At 34.8% G+C, this 20,979-nt stretch overlaps 1 protein-coding gene across 6 annotated transcripts in view; it reads left to right on the forward strand.

The window, feature by feature from the left end:
- Nucleotides 1–20,979, forward strand: part of LOC134658200 (peripheral plasma membrane protein CASK) — a 157,600-nt gene that overhangs the window by 103,474 nt on the left and 33,147 nt on the right. The window contains exon 1 of one of the 6 annotated variants that reach the window (XM_063513834.1): nt 7,172–7,293. The exons of the other annotated variants lie outside the window; for them this stretch is intronic. Coding sequence (XP_063369904.1) covers nt 7,282–7,293 — 12 coding nt within the window. The 5' untranslated portion in view covers nt 7,172–7,281. Of the gene's footprint in view, nt 1–7,171; nt 7,294–20,979 lie in introns of those variants that run through there. 6 annotated transcript variants of the gene reach the window in all.

Genomic DNA, 20,979 nt, shown 5'->3' on the forward strand with positions numbered 1-20,979 from the left:
ATTTTAATTCATATTTTTTCTAACAGATGGCGCTAGTAGTCATACAAAGTGTTATTCCTTTATTTTATTTTATTAAGTTGATAAAATGATATTTTTATGTTTGATAACACATCTAGACATGAATTTAAATTACTATGTTAAATTTCAAACCTATAAGTGCGATAGTTTTTCCGTAAAGTGTACCACAAGAATGCATAGTTTGTCGAATAGTGATAGGGCTCGCTTCGCTCGCCCTAATAACATTTCTTCTACCTAGTAATAGATATAAACGTTGTAAAAATGAAAATGAATAATTACAAAAAAAAATATGTCCATATACCTACCTTAAATTAATCGTACTAAAATATTGAACAGTTAAATATTTAATATTAATGAATTGTACCATTTATCACACAGACCTTTATTTATCTTAGCATAATTTTAGCAGCATGACCTATTAATTCCTCCCGGGTAGGCTTTCAAAGTGTTTACAATGCTGTCCCCCAAGAATTGCCTAAATTCATTAATTAGAGTAAATTCGACCGTTCTATGAATTAGTGAACAGAACTCGGCCTTCGTACAGATTCTACGTTATGATGACTCTAAATAAGAAATTGTGAAAAAGTGCTAGCTTCTATAGTCTTGCATAATAAGTCCAAAGTCACAAATCTTTCATACATAAAGCTCGATTTGACATAATGGAGTCGCGACAGACGCGCCGGGGCGTGCCGTAATTTTACTTATTTGTAATCTGTTTTTATATCTCAGTTACTAATGTGATTGTTTGGCCAATGTATTTCACTCCCCAATCATCCCGCTATTGTACCAATTTGTATTATATTGACAGATGGGCTGGACAAATTGGACGAATCGAACAGTCATTATAGGAATAAAAACAAGGTTTTATTTGGAATTGTTTGCTCTTTATAATACAAATGCAGTCTTCTGTAATAATAGGTTATGTGACTGCTACATAAAGAATTGCATTAAAATACGTACAGTTTAATAAAAAATCACACACGAGTGTGTTGGTAGGTTCCTTTGATTTTAGACATGATCGACATTTGAATGTAATTATAAAATCGAATTTTGAGGTTATTTTAACATCAAATTCGATTTTATAATTAATTTAAAATTTCACTTACACAGATTATAAAGTTGTTGTAACAAAGCAGTTAATATATTTATGCTGGCCGTAATTTGCGGCTTTTAAATGCATCGTAGAGGGTTTATGATGGGTGTGTAGATAAAAGCTATAATAATAATGCGGCCTTCATCTCATTTACGATATTAGCTGACTAGGTTTTCGCTCAACTCGTTGCCATAGCCCCTGCTTAGGACTTGAGCACGATTCCGATAGCTAAGAACACTCTGCACACAATCGATACTCTTACCGTAGTCGACATTTCCCAGCACGCTCACGTTAGATAATTTTTCATTATGAGGTAAGGGTTTTCCGAACACACGCTGTCCGTTTAACCTGTTATCAATCAATCAGTCAATCAATTAAATTCTTTATTTCAGCAAAAAATACCCATACATAAAGTACCAATATCATATTAAAATTAAAAATTAAATACTTATTAGTTATTATGCTACAGAAAACCTTATTCAGTACACGTAGTCGTTGCATTATATATTGTGTGACTTTACAAACATCACAAAATTATGATATTTAGCTTGCTTACCCCTTTAGGCCTTCATAACCAAAACGGCAAAAACGTAACCCGTCCGTGAGTCAGGTCCAGCTGTCCGCGTGTCACAACTATTTTGCTTGGGAACTACGAGTGAGTGTTGAAACTGTTACTAAAATTTTCAATATAGGTGTTTTTGATAATCCGCTAGTAAAAAATTGTTTAGTTAAAGTCCTAAAATAGTTATTTTCAATACAAGTGCGAAAAAGAGGAAATTCGAAACGAGTGGCGATAAATTAAAACACGACCGAAGGGAGTGTTTTAAATCGACACGAGTTGCGAATTACCTATTCGCACGTGTATCGAACAACGTTTTACAGTACATATGGCACTTTAAAGTTTCGACATACGCACGAAAAGTGCTATTTTACGCACTAGTGCGGAAAAGTAGCCCCATATGTACTGTAAAATATTTTTAAAAGGCGCACTCAGTGCATTGGATGGATAAAAAGTAGCAAAAAACGACACAATTCCATAGGTTTTTAAAAGTCGCAAGAATTTCTAAATTATTAAATTATACAACGGGACTTAATCACGTATCTAAGTGGTCTTCTCCGAGACCACGGGGACAACGCCGTCCTCGAAACGTCGGAGGTAAATCTTAAAACTTAGATACGCGATTAAGTCCCGTTGTATAATTTAATAATGTGTAAAAATCGAGAAAGTTTAAATCAGTGTTATTTCTAAATTTGTTAAAGATTGGTCGAATATTTTTTTGGAAATAAGCACTTGGAAAATCAACAAAATCAAAGAAAAGTTTGATTATAAAAAGTCTCCACCATCATCAGTTATGTAAAACGCGCAATATGAGAATAGGTAAGTATAATATGCAGGAGTTTGTAATACTAAATGCATTGAATTACTTTATCTCAGACAAGTTTTCACATTTAAGAGAAGAGTTATTAATTAGGGAACTTCAAGTCAACTGCAGTGCACAGCCTCAGATATCACTAGATAGTTTTGTTTGGTTAACTTTTGACTACTCTGCAGAGCTTAATCGAGTTAGTCGAGTAAGTTTAATATTGGTGCAGTAAAACGAAGAATTACTGATATGCTCACTACATATTACTCCTTTACATAATTTACATTAAATTGTATTATATTTACATTACGTTGGGATCCGTAATTGATTACTGTAGTATTCATTTTTCCTTTTGATGTTTGCTTAAAACTTTCATGTGCCGATTTTCATTAGCGTTGACTTATGAAATTAACAATTATTTAAATAAATGTTACTGTAATTACATAATATGGGCTCACATTTATTTCAAATTCTCAGGTGACACTCTAGAAAGACGATGAATGTTTATCTATCATCAACAAAGAGATAAGAGATTTTTTTTGATATTTTACCTATTAATAATAATTTCCATAAACTTTTCTTTTCAAACTTAAGTCAGGTTATTTTATAATATGGATATTTCCATTACTAATTACGAATCGTCGTCAATTCATAACAGGGAGCATATTGTGGTAGGTACAGTACACGACCAAATTCATGTACGATATTCTGCTATTGCGCCATCACCGTGCGATGACAAATGTTATTGCTTTGTTCCCGCAACGAACATCGAGAATGCAATAAAGTTCCGATGTTGAGAGTTCCTCACATTTCTGTGTTATGGAAATGTTTGATTTACATAAATACTTGTAGTTTACAAATACTTGACCGGTGGGCGAACGATCGTGCCTGAACAAACTAAATGAATTCAGTCTCAACAGTACGAGTAGGTACCTATTCAAAAGTATCGGTTCCGTTAAAAAGTCAACTTTATAAAATAATATGTGTCACTTTGGTTGTTTTGTACGTAAACGATCCTATTACAATTGAACAATCATTAATTTAAAAATATTGTATTTTTATTATTGAGCTGTATATTACCCAATATTTTTTCACCAGACCACTGTCGTAAAGCTTTCGAATGATAAATATTTAATAACGTTCATTTTAATTAGATTCTTAACTTACACTTAGTATTTTCCTCGCGTTGGTGTGGTGAAGATTTTCTTTTTCACTCGGGAGCAAAGTTTGTTTAACACTTTTCGCTCTCTCTCTCTCTCTCTCTCTCTTTCTCTCTCTCTCTCTCTCTCTCTCTCTCTTTCTCTCTCTCTCTCTCTGTGTGTCTCTCTCTCTCGCTTCGCTCGTGGTTTTATTTTGGAATCCTTCGCTTGCTGGGGTGTAAATATTAGCAGAAGGGGTTAAACAAAAATTCGCCCCCTTGTAAAACCAATTACTATCTTACCTTACTATATAGTGAAGAAAAACTTACATGTAATTTTCTTTCTCTATACAAGAACCGAGTTTCAATGGTTATAGAAACTGTACAAGAACCGAGTTTCAATTAGAGACAGACAAGGTCGAGTTACATTACAAGTTTGTATTATACTCTCGAGTCTGAACCTCCGTTTAACTGTAGCATCCCCTTCCTATTTACATGTACTTGTACAACTTCGAAACTAAATCTTCCTATATTACGGTTTACAATTAGGTAAGACATGTTCTAGTTCCAAAGAGAGAGAGAGCGCCATATATTAAAATATGTGCGAAAGTGATGCGAGTAAACCCGACCTGGAGAAAAATATATATTACAGGTTAAAAATATATGTCCTTCAATAACAAAAAGTATTGACGTTTATTTTGATGTAATTTTGTGTTATAATTAAAGATTAATTTTAAAGCGATTTTCATCGGATTAATCAATAAAATTCTTCTCCTATATCTTTTTTTTTGTTTTTTGTTTTTCCTGGAGGGCTAACTGAAACATTTAAGTCAACATAGATATTAAAATTAACTAAATCTGTAGCAAGCCGTAATGTTTCTTGTCAAATGTCAAATACCTATAACTTTATATGTTTATTTTTCATCACACTTGCACGAAAAAGATCTTATTCGTACTTCATGCAGGTGTTCTGAAGGGTAATGGTCTATATTGTTCCCGCGGGAGTTATGGATCGTGAAAAAAGCTATAACTCCCTAGGGAGCATCTACAATATTTCACTGTTATAGTAACTGAACTATCGACACCCGATACACGCTCGGGTACAAATAAAACATACCCAGTGCCACCAATATTAAACACGAGTTCCACCCGGTAGGTACTGTTCGACGTATCGACAAGTGGAAATTCAAGTGGAAATATGCCATTTCTTTGTTTACGGTTGCCATTGTTATTTTTACACAATGATCCGATCCCAACGATCTTTACTTTAAATTTAAATGTGTATGTGAGGTAAAAATCTTACATTGACACACTTGACAATGGCATTCAAACTAGACCGAGACTCTGTCTACGACTTATACCCGTACCATGAGTCACTGACAGAGTCAAAACTGACATCTACGTAATTTACTTTGTATGCATCACAATCGCACTAATATGCAAGTATGAGCGAGATGCATAGAAAGTAAGTTAGGTTCTCGATAGCGTTTATCTACACATGTTTGAATTGATGTTTTTTCTGTGTATATAGTTTACCAATGCCTGAATTTAACGGTTGAAGAAGAAAAGAAATGGACATAATTAATTAAAAATAGTAAGCATAAACATATTATGAAAGTGTACTTAATGCATGATCACCTTCAGCTTAAACACAACTCAATTAAAATCTAAATAATAATAGATAAATTTTGTTTGTAAACCTTTTTAAATAGTTGTGTGACATAAACAGTTTTAATTTAAATATTTAAACACATTTGCGAACAAAATAATATTTATATAGATAAATAGTATTATCTACATTTAAGTAAAAACTAATACGATAAAACTGACTCTCCTCCAACAGTAAATATATCAACATGTGAATAAAAAGTAATATAAATTATAAATTGCATCCTCTCTGAAGGAGGATCGATCTTGTAAATCCAATTTTCCGTGCAAATTCGAGGTAAATCGAATAACGCGAGGTAATTCTAATTTCTCAAATATACTTGTGATGCGACAAATCCTCCTTCATATTTAGAATAGATTTTTTTTTCATACTGGAATACTCGTATTTGAGTTTTGAATCCTTGAAACATTATAAAGACGAATCTTATTTGTAAATTTCGTAAAGTTTGGATTGGTAAAAATGGTAATTTTGTATTACAAATATCCTGTACACTACGTTTAATAGACTACATTTTTGTTATATGATATGATACTGAACAAGAGTAAATAACGTAATTTTAATACTTAAACAATCTACAACATTTCTTGAAACTGTTCTTATACATCATTTTGTATAATTTACCACATAATTTTTTTGATGATTTTTTAAATACTGCCCCTTCTCGTCATATATTGCCGGTGACGCACGCTCGGGACCTCATTATTAAAAGGCAACATGAAAAGACGTGCTAATAGAAACCAATACTTGGGGCCAGATTCGGATTTTGTAATAGACATCTATTAGATATCTTTTAGACATCGCCATGATACGATAACGATATGTTTAAGATCTAACCTGTCAAATTTGACATTTCCGCGATTCTGGAGATACTCTTGAACTAATTCCACAAGATATGTATTACTTAGAGATCTAATAGATATCTAACACGATCTATCGTAAAAGTGACATTGGTTGCACGAATTGCGCTGCAAAGGGGAACTAGTTGAAATCTAAACTATAACGTATCTAGAATGGATCTAGTACGTGTCGTCTCTTGTGAATATCTTGAAGTTCGAATACGGCACTTGTTATTTAGATATTACGTAACAAAAGGGGTACAATTTCAACAACCAAATTTATCAATTTTACATTTTGGCTCTAAGATCGTTAACGGGCTCTTAACAAAGCTCCCATTTGTAGCGCTACGCCGTAGCACGTAGCAGCAGTAATGGGCGTTTTCATTTTGTAGCAAAACATTCAAACAGAATGTGATTGTCAATTTAATGTTTAATTCAAAAACCATTGCAATATTTTTTTCCTATATAAACCAACATAGTTATATTAATGTTTAGTAAGGATGATTATTTTATTTATTATATGATTTATATCTCTTTGTAGGTAGGTATTGATGTTACTAATAAATTGCGTGATCATTGATTAATCTTCATTGTAATGTTAGACCGCTCTTTAGACGACGATAGCAGACCAATCGATCACTCAATCTCACAACTTCTCAATTGTAAGAGCACAAATGTGCAAAGCTGTCAAATTGTTTGTAATCCCGGCGGTCATCCTGGGTCTCTATTCCGGTCGGTCATCAAGCACTCAACTGAAATTTTCTTCCTAATCGGAGACCATACGTGACGGTTTTACAGAGTCGTGTGCTCAACAAGCGATTGAAATAAAATCCATGTAGACACTGATGTCTCTCGGAATAGTCGGAATAGAGCTTAGACTAGCGAGCAAAATAAGCTTGGCCGTTCAGTCAACGAGGGACTACGCGCCGGGTGGTCGTGCGTACGCTGCGTTCACTCTGTCGCTGTTTTCACTGCGAAACTTTCGTTATTGCGGAAAGTGTATCGTTTCATAATTATATACACAAATCATCAGTGTAAATTACATATATTTTATTTGTTAACGTGAAAAACTCGATAGAATACTGTTTAGTTATAGTGCAATTGGAACCTTTGGGCGGGTTTAAGCCAGATGATGGATATGGGTTGAAGAAATAAATGTCGATATGCTTTGTTATGTAAGTATACAATAAGCTAATTATTAGGGCGAGCGAAGCGAGCCCTATCACTATTCGACAAACTATGCATTCTTGTGGTACACTTTACGGAAAAACTACTGCACTGTTAGGTTTGAGATTTAACATAGTAATTTAAATTCATGTCTAGATGTGTTATCAAACTTAAAAATATCATTTTATAAACCTAAAAAAATTAAATAATGTAATAACACTTTGTATTACTACTAGCGCCATCTGTTGGCAAAATAATGAATTAACATTCGTGCTAATGTTAATTATTTATTTCTCTAACAGATGGCGTTAGTAGTAAAAAAAAAAATAAATATTGGACGTCGTTATACAAATTGACTAAGCCCCAGAAAAGCTCAATAAGGCTTGTGTTGTGGGTACTCGGACCACGATATCTATGTGGTGTTTTCAATTTCAATAATGTCGATGGCGCTTACGCCATTAACAACGATGAATACAAAAGAGGGTTAAAATTTTGGATTCAGACCCACCTCGCTTCGCTTGGTTTGATTCCCAATTTAGCAATAAGTTTCTGTGAATACCTACTAGAACAATCAATCTTGCTGTATATTCACTGCGGAGGTCAATTTACTCGTATGTTTTGTGACGCTGCACATGTTGTGTTAGCAAACGTAGATCGGGTATTTTCAGTTCGAGAAACAGTTTTGGCGCCATTCATTTATTACGTAAGATGATTTTGGGGCTGAGGGGGTCGAACATATCTTATTTTTTCACATTTTTTCTTACTAGGGGGAGGGAGGGGGTTTTTATAGTTCTTACGTAAGTAAGATCACAAAGATGCGATTTTTTTTAATTTCTACGAAATTAAGACGTTTAAAATAATAATAATACTTCCACACTCTATGCTATCAAACACGGTGCAGAGTTAACTTAAACGAGCTCAAGTACCTTTGTCCTGTACAAACGTACGTACAAATAAACATACATAAAAATATTTTTTAAATAATAAACACTAAAACAAACCAAACGTGTACTCATTTTTTCCTTTAGATTCTTACGTAATATATGGTAATATAGGGCGAGAGGGGGCGGGGGTCAGCCTATTCTTATGATTTCTTACATATAGGGAAGGGGGTCAAAAACTGGTAAAAATTGTCTTACGTAATTAATGAATCGCGCCTTTAGTGTTACTATTGCTTGGAACTGCTAAAATTATAAATTATAAATAAAGATCATATTATAATACAAACTTCAGCGACTTAGGGCCGACACATGACTGCAACTTGTATGGGAACTACACGCCGACTGCACGCCAATTGCAACGTCGGCGTGCAGTTCAACAAAATGACCCAGAACCCTGGCAGTTCCTAGTGGAACTCAGGTTTGGTGCAACACAGGCACATGCTGTCTTAATAAATCGACACGTCTTGATGAGCACTTATAGAGCTGATGCTGAACCTTCGCTGAACCTAGTGAAACTCAGGTTTGATGCAACATAGACACACGCTGTTTTAGTCATCCGACTCGTATCGATGAGCATTTAGGAGAGTAGTACCCAAGATAAAGCTGATGCTCAACCCTGGCTTTTGGTCATGATGAGCGATTGGGAGAGCAGTACCCAAGATAGAGCTGATGCTGAACCCCGGCAGTACCTAGTGGAACTCAGGTTTGTTGCAACATAGGCACACGCTGTTTTAGTCATCCGACTCGTATCGATGAGCATTTAGGAGAGTAGTACCCAAGATAAAGCTGATGCTCAACCCTGGCTGTACTTATTGCAACTCAGGTTTGATGCAACAAAGACACACGCTGTTTTAGACATCCGACTCGTCATGATGAGCACTTGGGAGAGCAGTACCCAAGATAGAGCTGATGCTGAACCCTGGCAGTACCTAGTGGAACTCAGGTTTGTTGCACTTAGGAGATTAGTACCCAAGATAGGTTTGGTGCAACATAGGCACACGCTGTTTTGGTCATCTGAAACGTCTTAATGAGCACTTAAAAGAGCAGTACCCAAGATAGAGCTGATGCTGAACCCTGGCTGTACCTAGTGGAACTGTGTGTGTGTGTGTGTGTTTATGTACGGAGCAGCGTGATTACCGCCAGTAGGTGTCCAGACGGGATAGTTTTTCGCTCAACTGTGTGGTATGGACGCAAAAATTAAATTCAAGGACATTGGCTCGCTGACCCAACATTATGTAGGAAAGCCAGTTGGCTTCCTTACAAAAAGTACTGGGCGACCGTGTAGGATGTAATAAGCGCCTATGAAATTGTATATTATATGTGGATGATATTGGCAATTTGATTTTGTCGTCTGGACACGTTTTTAATGGACAAAGTAAAAGCTGTAAGTGCTGTAACAGACAGGCGTACCAGACAGCAACCGGGGTCCGGTTAGTATATTTCTTTCTTGCTCTCACTTATAGCTGCTTTCTTAACGGACCCACTCGATCGATCATGGAACAAGCCTCGGACTGGATCAAAATCGCGGTTCAGGTAGGAAAACTCCGCGAGCCCTTACAAAGCTCTGCTTTTTGCTAGTGATATTTCTAGTATTAGGATGTAGGTAAGATTCATCCATGTTTGTTAACTTTTTTTATTTTACAATTTACGATTTTGTACGACCCGTCTTTGCAGGTTCCATAGTAGTCCCCTATTCCATTACACTGTACCAAATAATTTATTCCACATCCCAAACTCATCCATTCCAATAAACGTCAGGAATCCACAGCGTGCATCTCTGTTTCATTTATTCATTGAAATCCTGGAGTTATTCATGAATAATTCAAATTTTACCGGAAATTGTCACAGAATCGTTCGCATAATAGATTATTAACCTTAAGTCGGCCTTCCCTAATAAAAACGCGAAAGTTGTAAAAAAACTTAAGCTATGAAACAAAAGTTTTACAATCAACAAGATAAAGAATTCCCGTGGGAAATTTACCGTAAAAGTTAAGTTAAATTTTATGGTTAAGAAATTAGGATGGACACCATTTATTATTTAGTTTAAAAATCCCCAATTAATAATGTTTTACTTAAACGGACTGATCTATTTATAATCATAATCATTAATCATAATATCGTTTATTGCACCATGGTAAAGAGTTCTTACAAAAAATACAAAGTTTATTTTTAGTACGTATGTGAAATAACGATTCGAGCACTGTCTAACAATACTATATACATATTTGCATTTTTGTTATTTATTCCTACATTAAGACCTGATTCGACAAAAGGCCTTGGATATTTCCCAAGGCATTGAGAAATAGGTACCCGATTTATTAACGTTGGGGGTAAAATATCGTTCATATAGATTATTATAGATGACTTTATAAACAGATATACCTGCTCAGTGCAAAACAAACAGACATTATTTAGTCTGATATCCTTCACCCGAAGCACATGACTTGATAAATGTCATTGGTGAACCGTTTGCTCGGATTACGGCAAGACTAGATTTATTACTGTGGACGTTTTGGCTGCGACTTCTGTGATACTAACCCAAACCGGAACTGGATTTACTTTCGTCTTTAAATGACAAATTGCTCCTCTCTCACTAAGGTAAAGCTCCGTATCGCTTAATTCATTGATTTAAATCGGGCCATCTCGGAAGCGGCTAAACATTTGTCAAGTTTGCCGCTGCTTCTTATTGGGTCAGAAATGTTGATTTCTGTAGCATTTAAGGCCTTTGGGTTGATATGATTAAACATGAGTTTATGGTTTTCATGTAACTCTAGAGGTATTTGCAAAAGATTTTGATTCAAACATGTCATTATATAGTCAATGACCCCAAAGTCCTCAAGATCGAATTAGTAGGCAGTTTTGACGCTACGATGGAACACACAATTACCTTATACACTTTACACAAAGGTGTAATATTTGTGTAGTGTTGAAAGTATTTTAAATTTACCAGACTAGGAAAACCCACAGTATGGTAGGTATATGTAAACACATTTCGTGTTTACATATACCATACTGTGGGTTTTCCTAGTCTGGTCTATTTCAATGCATTTCTTTCGAATTTAGTTTTTTAAATTAAATGGAATGGTACAGTTACTGGCTATATAGGAACTGCTCAAGTTATTGGGAAATTCGAGTGTTGCCAAATGCAGTTCGAAAAGACTTACTTGCACGCCACGTGCTTAAGAAATCTTTATGGCAATATTCTATTGCGTTCGACTTTATTGGTTTCAATTTTGCAAAATATTAACCTTATCATAATATGTAGTAATTCATGCAAGAATTAACTACTAAGCAGTTTCTAAGAGACAAAGCTCTGGATGATATAAAAGATATTCGTGTTATTATATTACGAACTTGTATTCAAGTTGCATATTGTGTATAGTTACCACTTTTATTTGTAATGTTTACGGCGGTATCACATTTACTCGGTAGGTATTACCGGAAAAGGACATTAGGTATATTGTCATAATCATTGGGTAAATAAAATCGTTTCGCTGAGCCATTATTAATTATATATTTAACCCAAAAATATATCTAATATCTTTAAACGAGCAATTCTTGCATATTTATATATATATATATATATATATATATATATATAATATATATTTCGGGGATCTCGGAAACGGCTCTAACGATTTCGATGAAATTTGGTATATGGGGGTTTACGGGGGCAAAAAATCGATCTAGCTAGGTCTTATCTCTGGGAAAACGCTAATTTTTGAGATTTTATATGTTTTCCGAGCAAAGCTCGGTCTCCCAGATATTTTACATTTAACAATTTCCCCTTTTCAGATCCCCTGATTTAAAAAAGTTTATTTCGTTACATTTAACCCGTTACCCGCAACCGTGTTAGCAGTATTGTAATCATGATTAATGACTAACATATTACTTCGGTTAATAAGGGTAGAATATTAGGGCATTAGGAATAAATATGCAAATAATAAGCATGATGGACTCACAAAATCTAAGTCTATTAAGGCAAATCACAGATTCACATAATGTACCTAGAATCAGTTTTTATGGCTTTTCTTGTAATTTTGACGAAGGTGATTATATTTTTCCTCAGTCTCCCGTTGACCATGAGCGCTGTAAAGGGCTTTAAACGTCGGGATGGATATTAAATTCATTATACGCGATATTATCCATTTAAATAGCTTACTTTGAAGCCATCTCCGTTAGCTTACCCGCTTTAGGCCTCCCTCCCCTATACTTATATGAATTATTGAAATGCTGACGACCATACAATGTATTTGAAAATACTATGTCTAGTATTCTATTAACATAGCTTATAGTATGCATATATGATATTAACATACCCGCTTAAAATCATATAAGAAACTAAAGAAATATATTATAGGTATATTTTAAGGGGATCTGATACGACTGAACGAACACTGGTAAAGATAATCGCCTCCAATGCCTTTTATTTAATAGCATCATCCATCACTGTAATATGAAACCGCTTATAAATAAATGCCATGAAAGGACATCGTAAATCTACGATCCGATTTGCGTTAAGTCCCGTATACTGGTTCAAATTTGGTTGTGACACATAGTGGCATTCATAGTATACAAGTAGAGACGAGAAGATGCATCAAGGAGGTGACAGGTGACGGGCCGCTCGGTATCTTAGGTCAATAATTTTAAAATCTCTGATGTTAGTTGTAATACGAGTATCAGATATTAGCGTCCTCCCCTATGCACGCACATTGTTCACTTGTTTGCTTTCTTAGCAGATTACTCCTTTTGCAGAATTGGAGGTAAACATTTACTTATGCAGCCACCTATTACGGATTACTTTGTGATAATTTAGGTACTTTCCAATTCCACAACACATAGAACGTTTTAATTACTTACATTAGGTTTTTTTTAGACAAGACCTTAACTATAATATACTTACTTTGTTAAATGATAAGTCATGTCCGAGTAGTTATTCAGAGCTTATGAACGGTCGGCTTCCATTCAATCTTCGCCTGACAGCAGCCACGCGCTGTGCCGTCCTTCCTCGGTCGTCCTTTTACACGGTGCCGCGTCAACATTACCAACAACTTTCCAGCTTGTCCAGCTTAATAAAAATAAAAAAACTTTGTCTATCTCTTTCACTTTCTCGTATATGATATTTAATATCTGGGCAAAGCGGGGCTCCTATTTCTGGGCGGTTTGCCCTTCGGGTATCTGAAGCTACCTAACGAACCTAACCTACTTACTTACCTACTTACGCTTTTTTCTCCAAAGTGTAATGTTTTCACGGACGTCTCACTAAATCAATAGGTAGGTAGGTTAGGTTCGTTAGGTAGCTTCAAATGCCCGAAGGGCAAACCGCTCAGAAAGTCTAGTTAAGTTGCGAAGGAAATGTTTTTTGAACAGAAACAGTCCGACGAACTCCAGATTTGATGGACACCTCAGCGTTTTTCATAGTTTGTTGTTATTATGTCAGGCAGCGCCACGAGTGTTAAAAATGGGAACTAAAACTGTCAAAGCGGCGGCTAATGACTCGCTGTATTACATTACGTCTAGCCGTGTTGAAGAACGTATGGCGCCGAATACATTCCGGCAGATTCTCATTCAATCCGGCTAATCGTTAAACCGCTGCATTTAAAAACGCCCCTGTTTTTTGAAAACGGCTAGCCGTAATGTAATACGGCGGATTATACGATCCGACTGCGACATATATAAATTTCAGGAGAATCGCTAGTTCTAAAGCACCCAGTACCTATAGATCACTTTTTAATAACATATATAGATTACGGCTATGGACTAGACATTTTTAATAATAGAATAGAATAGAAATAGTTAATTAGATTTGTTGTCGTAAAATGTTTATTTTGTTCGGTTACAATACGTTTTTGATTTATAAGAAATCAATAATTATTTGATCATCACATGCATTCCCAATTTAATTTTCTATCTGCATTCTAATTAAACATCCAAATGTCAGGTATGTAGGTAATTTATTTAGTTAACCAACAAAATAACAGCAACGAAAGCAGTCACAAGTAGGTAATTTTATTGTTCCCTTTGGGAGGTGTTAATCACTTTTATGTGCTATACGGCTACTTTGTTAGTATTTGCAAGAGTGGCTGAAAATATATAAAGGCAGTTATTACTTTATTTATGTTTCACGACAAAGCTGCACTCGAAATAAGTCCCAAAAACGTTTTAACGTTTGAACGAAAGTAGGAAGTGTAGGAAACAAAGTTCGAGAGTAAAACAAAGAATCTCAGTGTTCTCCTAATGGTTGCTCTTGTGGTGCTATGTTTTTACCTATTTCTTTTTATTTGTTGTCCTATCGATAGCTTGCTCAGTTGTAGGTTGTAAGTAGTCATTAATTCCTGTGGGTGGGTTTTAGACCTCCCGATCACACAAAAATGCTACTGAGAGATTGGGCTCATGTGGGTCGTGGACAGTACAATCAATATGAAATCGCATATTATTGGTACCCACAAGTGGGCAGCAGTTGTTTTAACTGCAATAAAATTAAAGGATGATATTGAATAAAATAAAATAAAATATTTAAACAAATCTTTAATCATTTAATCCCAAATGGTTCAAAATACCTATGTTTAACGCACTCTTTTCTTGACCGAAATATGTAAGTACATAGAGTGCATCCATCTTGATCGCTTAAAAACACATTCTGGCTCCGTTGCGCCCTCTTTCTGTCGCAGTCCACATTCTAAATATTGGATTTGCGCCAAAATTGTAACTAGTTTCTGCGCACTTGCAAACATGCGCTCGTTATGTCGTACTGTTTTTAGGGTTCCGTACCCAGAGGGTAAAAGCGGGACCCTATTACTAAGACTGCACTGTCTGTCTGTCTGTCATTCTGTCGATGTCGCCAGGTTGTATCTCATGAACCGTAGACAGTTGAAATTGTCACAGATGATGTATTTCTGTTGCCGCTGTAACAACAAATACTAAAAGCCATACCATTATCACCACTCATGCCTCATACCATTTTTATAATTGTGCCCCTGATCTGGAGTACATATATTGGAATCCTAAAAACACGTAAAGTTACGTTTTATAAAAAAACTCATTTATTATTAACATGAAGGTCATAAAATACCTGTGGTTAAATTGCCACTTACTTTACTTCATTTTCATTGAAAAACAAAGCCGTTTCATTTTGATGTTGGGTCAAACGTAGATTACGTTTGCCCCAACATCAAAATGAAACGGCTTTTAATTTTATATAGAAAACCCTGGCAGAGACCCCAAAACATAATTAATGGTAATAAAACCACTTTATTGTTTCTAATTTCTTTGATTATGCTTTGAATTATTAGTTAATAATTTATAAGGCTTTGACGGTGTTTATATTTCCAAATGAAACAGAGTAAACATGAAACATTGCTGGCTCATTGTATGCCGTGTTCACATATTTAGGCGAGCGATATTCCTTAGGGCCCATTTAGACGATGCGAGAACTCGCATGCGAGTTTCATTACATTGCGTCATTCTAAATAACGGTATCTTAACGGGTCCTTAACGTTATATGCTTCGAATCCGGAAAGTTATTCGTTCTATAAATTAGTGAAGGTGTGGTCAAACTGTCCCTTAATTAAATAACAGGAACCATCCAATGAAATTTATAATGCCGGTCGTTATGTGCTACTGTATTGTGCTACATTTAGGTTTTAGCGTGCTTTATACAAGCCACCATGCAAAAAATATTTTGTGATGAATGATGATTCATCATAAAATGCTTACAACGCATAAGGTTTTAGTTTTATTTTTCCACCGTCTACATGTGGTACCCTGCTATGTATCGACTCCGAATAAACCCTTCAATGTTTTATGGTATTACCTATTCCCCGATGTGTTGTGAGCGTCCCGCCCGGTTTATTTTAATTTCGACCTTCAGCAACCCGCCCATCTAAGCGTCAAATCTGTGTGTATATTTTTTCGATTTTAGGAAACACAGTCTAAGTTAACGGATTAGTTAGTCGTTAGATTTAACTTACTGATAGAACATCAGAAAATATTTAAGTTCACATCAGATTTTTTCCTAGTTTAAATGTTTGTTGTAGTAATAAATAAAAAATGTAGTATTTACTGCAAAAAATATATTTAGCTTAATCCATTAAAGTTGTTTGCATTATCTTCAAATTTCTTTGTTAAACCTGTTAAAACAAAAGTAGAAGTAAGTACTAGAAGTCGGGATTAGTAAACTTTTGCATCCAATTAGTCGTGGTCTCAAAACGCGGGGCTCTAACCTCATTGTATTAGGTTCACAACAGGTGACATTTAAAGATGATTGCTTTTCTTATTTAAACAAGTACTTACATAACAATTACTCTCCGTTAATGACTTTATTCCCTGGTTTGCTTATCTTGCTCTATAATTAACAACTTTATGAAACTGCGGCACAAGAGTTCGACATTGTGGAACTACATCGCGGCATTAATTTAGCTACTGCTGTACTGTACGTGCCTTTCCAAACTTTGATTTAAACTATTGTAAGAAGTTGGAATGTTGAAGGGTTAAAGGTTATACAATATTCGTTATGATTTCGTCTCAAACTTATTAAACGTAACTCATTTGAAGTAGGTAATTGGTTAATTGCGAATAATATGTACGTAGTTACGGAATTGTAATTATTCTTAAGTTCATTGATTCCATTGATGTTACGAAAAATTAGCAGTTTCTACTTATATTAAGTTACAAGCATGACGTATGCTGGCAAACAAATCCTATAAAAATACCTAAAATCTAAACGACTGATTATATATGTATCTTCATTATATACCTAATTGTACCCGTGTGCGGCCACTTACTCGTAATGTTGCAGGAATACTCGACTCAGTATAACTCTATTACATAAAAACCCCATATTGTTTTATATCGACGAAAGTAACCCCTTAGGTATGATAATTCATAAAAATCATAAACGTAAGGCCTATTTCAAGAAGATACACATTCGAGTCGACGTGCATTGGTAAACACACTGTTATTTTTTCTTCCATTTCGTTCTATTTTATCAGTTTATTGAAAAACTATTAGGTACTGACACTGAGGCAGTTATGACACTTATGGGTCGTATGTATGCGGAACATTTATGTGTTGCCAATATGGTTCTTTGTATTCGCAGCGACCACTGTGCACTGAACTATCGTATTTTTGTTTTAACGTGAGAGAATATGTACGCGGTTAGGCTCAGAAATGTGTGGTCGGGTAAAATAAAATTAACATTTACGGACATGAACACAGACGAACGAATACACGTTCCAAATTAATAACAATTTCGTTCCTATTTGGAAGCTCGTCAAAATTGTACCTAATAATGTTTAACTGACTTCAAACAGAAGGAGGAGGTTCGCACAATTGCCTGTTTATACCTAACCCGAGTTGCCTAAGTGTTCCGTGATTGCTGAACGAATTATATTTTATACCTTTAAACGAGCAATTCTTGTTTGTTTATTCATTAATAAAGCAATATCTGGGAAACCGAGCTTTGCTCGGAAAACATATAAAAACTCAAAAACCAGCGTTTTCCCAGAGATAAGACCTAGCTAGATCGATTTTTCGCCCCCGAAAACCCACATATACCAAATTTCATCGAAATCGTTAGAGCCGTTTCCGAGATCGCCGAAATATATATATAAATAAATAAATAAATATATAAACAAGAATTGCTCGTTTAAAGGTATTCGATTAGATAGATAGATAGATTAGATAGATAGATTATCATTTCATTTCATTTTATTATTATTGAAAATGAAAATGAAAAATGATTTATTTAGGCATCAAAAATGCAGCTTATTACATAGTGGAAGGGTATTACATTTTTAGGAGTAAGTATTCTATTTTTAGACTGCCTAGGAATAGTGTCCTGAGCCCTAAACTAGGTAAACCTGTCTTATAGGGATCAGAGAATAAACCACCGCTACTTCTAGCAATGCAGGTTGGTTGTGAAGTATACACATGTTAAAAATATTATACCTAAGGTCTGATCGCTTACATATGTACTATACGTACCTATACAATGCAACATTTATGGCAACAATTTTTATAGTTTAATAAGGATGATAGAAATATGACATTGCACTTAAACCAGTATCAACTATATACCTACTCATCTGTTTATACATATATATTCACTATTACTATAATTTATTATACCTACTGCTAAGATAATTACGTAAGTGTGTTGTGTATGTGTGTGTTGTGTGTGTGCTTGTATGATGAACTATACCATGATATATATATTACCTTTAAACGAGCAATTCTTGTATATTTATTTATTATTATCTATATATATTTCGGGCATCTCGGGAACGGCTCTAACGATTTCGATGAAATTTGCTATATTGGGGTTTTCGGGGGCGAAAAATCGATCTAGCTAGGTTTTATCTCTGGGAAAACGCGCATTTTGAGGTTTTATATGTTTTCCGAGCAAAGCTCGGGCTCCCAGATATTATATTATTATTACACATATATTGCTGGTTTTTGGACAAGATAAGCCCTATTATACTTATAGTGTATTTTTTTTTCATCTAATAACCAAGTATGTATTTGCAGTTAAACGGTGCTATTTGATATGGAAAGGCTCATGAAGACTAGAATGGAACTCCTCTATTTTTGGTATTAGGAGTTTATGGGCCATTTTATTCAAAGTTGTCCCCTACACTTTTTTTTCCAAAACTAGGAAATTTTATGTTATTTCTACTCAGGATCATGAGCTCTTTTGATCCTAATAGGAGAAAAAAATGACCCTACATTTCCATACATTTTTCGATTTTTCCATTCCGAGACCGCCATACAAAGTCTATGAAAAAGCGGCCAAGTGCGAGTCGGACTCGCCCATGAAGGGTTCCGTATTTAGGCGATTTATGACGTATTAAAAAAAAACTACTTGCTAGATCTCGTTCAAACCAATTTTCGGTGGAAGTTTACATGGTAATGTACATGATATATTTTTTTTAGTTTTAACATTCTCTTATTTTAGAAGTTACAGGGGGGGGGACACACATTTTACCACTTTGGAAGTGTCTCTCGCGCAAACTATTCAGTTTAGAAAAAAATGATATTAGAAACCTCAATATCATTTTTGAAGACCTATCCATAGATACCCCACACGTATAGGTTTGATGAAAAAAAAAATTTTGAGTTTCAGTTCGAAGTATGGGGAACCCCAAAAATTTATTGTTTTTTTTCTATTTTTGTGTGAAAATCTTAATGCGGTTCACAGAATACATCTACTTACCAAGTGTCAACAGTATAGTTCTTATAGTTTCGGAGAAAAGTGGCTGTGACATACGGACAGACAGACAGACGGACAGACGGACAGACAGACAGACATGACGAATCTATAAGGGTTCCGTTTTTTGCCATTTGGCTACGGAACCCTAAAAATGGTATCGGAATAAGAAAAAAAACTTTGGACACTTTTTTTCTCCTATTAGGATAGAAAGAGCTCGTAATTCTGAGTAGAAATAACATAAAATTTCATAACATAGAAATTCACAAATTAAAAAAGAAGTGTAGGGGACAACTTTAAATAAAATGGCCCTTATAATGGTTTATGTGTGTTTAGGGTTACACATTTCGATTATCCGAACTAGTCTCGGTCCCAAATAGTTCCGATAATCAAGGTTCTACTGTATTTCATTGTTTTCGTAATGTAAATTTTGTGAAATTATTTTTACCGCTTGTAAATCTAAATTGTACGTGTTTTAATACCACTAAATCTACCCTACTTATTTGTGTCGCGACAGCGAGAATACTTAATTAGATTTACTACAGTTTTCTGAACACGTAGAAAGAAAAACAAACCTGAATATTTAAAAATGTTCCCCTACTCTGACAACCTCCTTAAGCCTTTGGTTGCGTCAAAGTTGAATTATACCTATGTACCTGCTTTTAAATTTTTGTCTTCTATTTGTCCTTTTTCAAGATGGATCCTTCATTTTCACCACACTCCAAACTGTACCTGCAGTTTGAGTATCGTTTTAGATAAACATAATTTATGAATTCATTTTAATATCTTTATAGATTCAGACATTTTCTAGATTTATTGTTTTCCATGAATCAACTTGGTAACGATAATGGAACGGACGCTGTAACGGAAGAGCCATTTGCGAACTGTCATGACATGACTTTTTGCACACCTTTGCTGTAAATAACGTATTTTATCCTTAATTCTATGATTCTATATCAGGCTAAGGATTTAACTATATCAGTCTGTATTTGAACTTATTGGCTAATGTCCAAGTAAAACGTTGTCTAATCCAGGCAAAGATTTCACAAACACGCGTACGAGTATTTTGATGTGTGCCTCGCGTGTCAAGTCAATAATAGACTCTTTAACGTTTCATACAAACGAAAGACAGTGTTACATCGATTATGTTTTCTTTTTATAAAAATAATTGTTTCATATTGCCTTATTTATTACATATTTTTAGAACAGGGCACCGACCCGGTTCCCCCATCACTGCTACGATTTTAAGTTAAATACAATATCAGATCTATGTTTCGAAAAGGATAAGTAGAATTACCATGCAAGGTAGTAAGTAGATGTAGTAGATCTATACTTTTAACATGGCAATTATCATATTAAATACTTCTTTCCCGGCTGCCCCTTGTTTGTCTCGATGTAATAACGGTTCACAGTGTATGTCAACGAAAATGCTCAAAATGTAATTTCGCCATACGAGGGGTATTCAAAATATTCTCGGTATGAGAATGAAAACAAACAAGTACGAAAAGTTTGATATTTTTATTTTTCAATATACTCCCCCCCTATGT

The sequence above is a fragment of the Cydia amplana genome, chromosome 2, assembly GCF_948474715.1.
Source record: "Cydia amplana chromosome 2, ilCydAmpl1.1, whole genome shotgun sequence".
In the NCBI taxonomy this organism is placed as follows: domain Eukaryota; kingdom Metazoa; phylum Arthropoda; class Insecta; order Lepidoptera; family Tortricidae; genus Cydia; species Cydia amplana.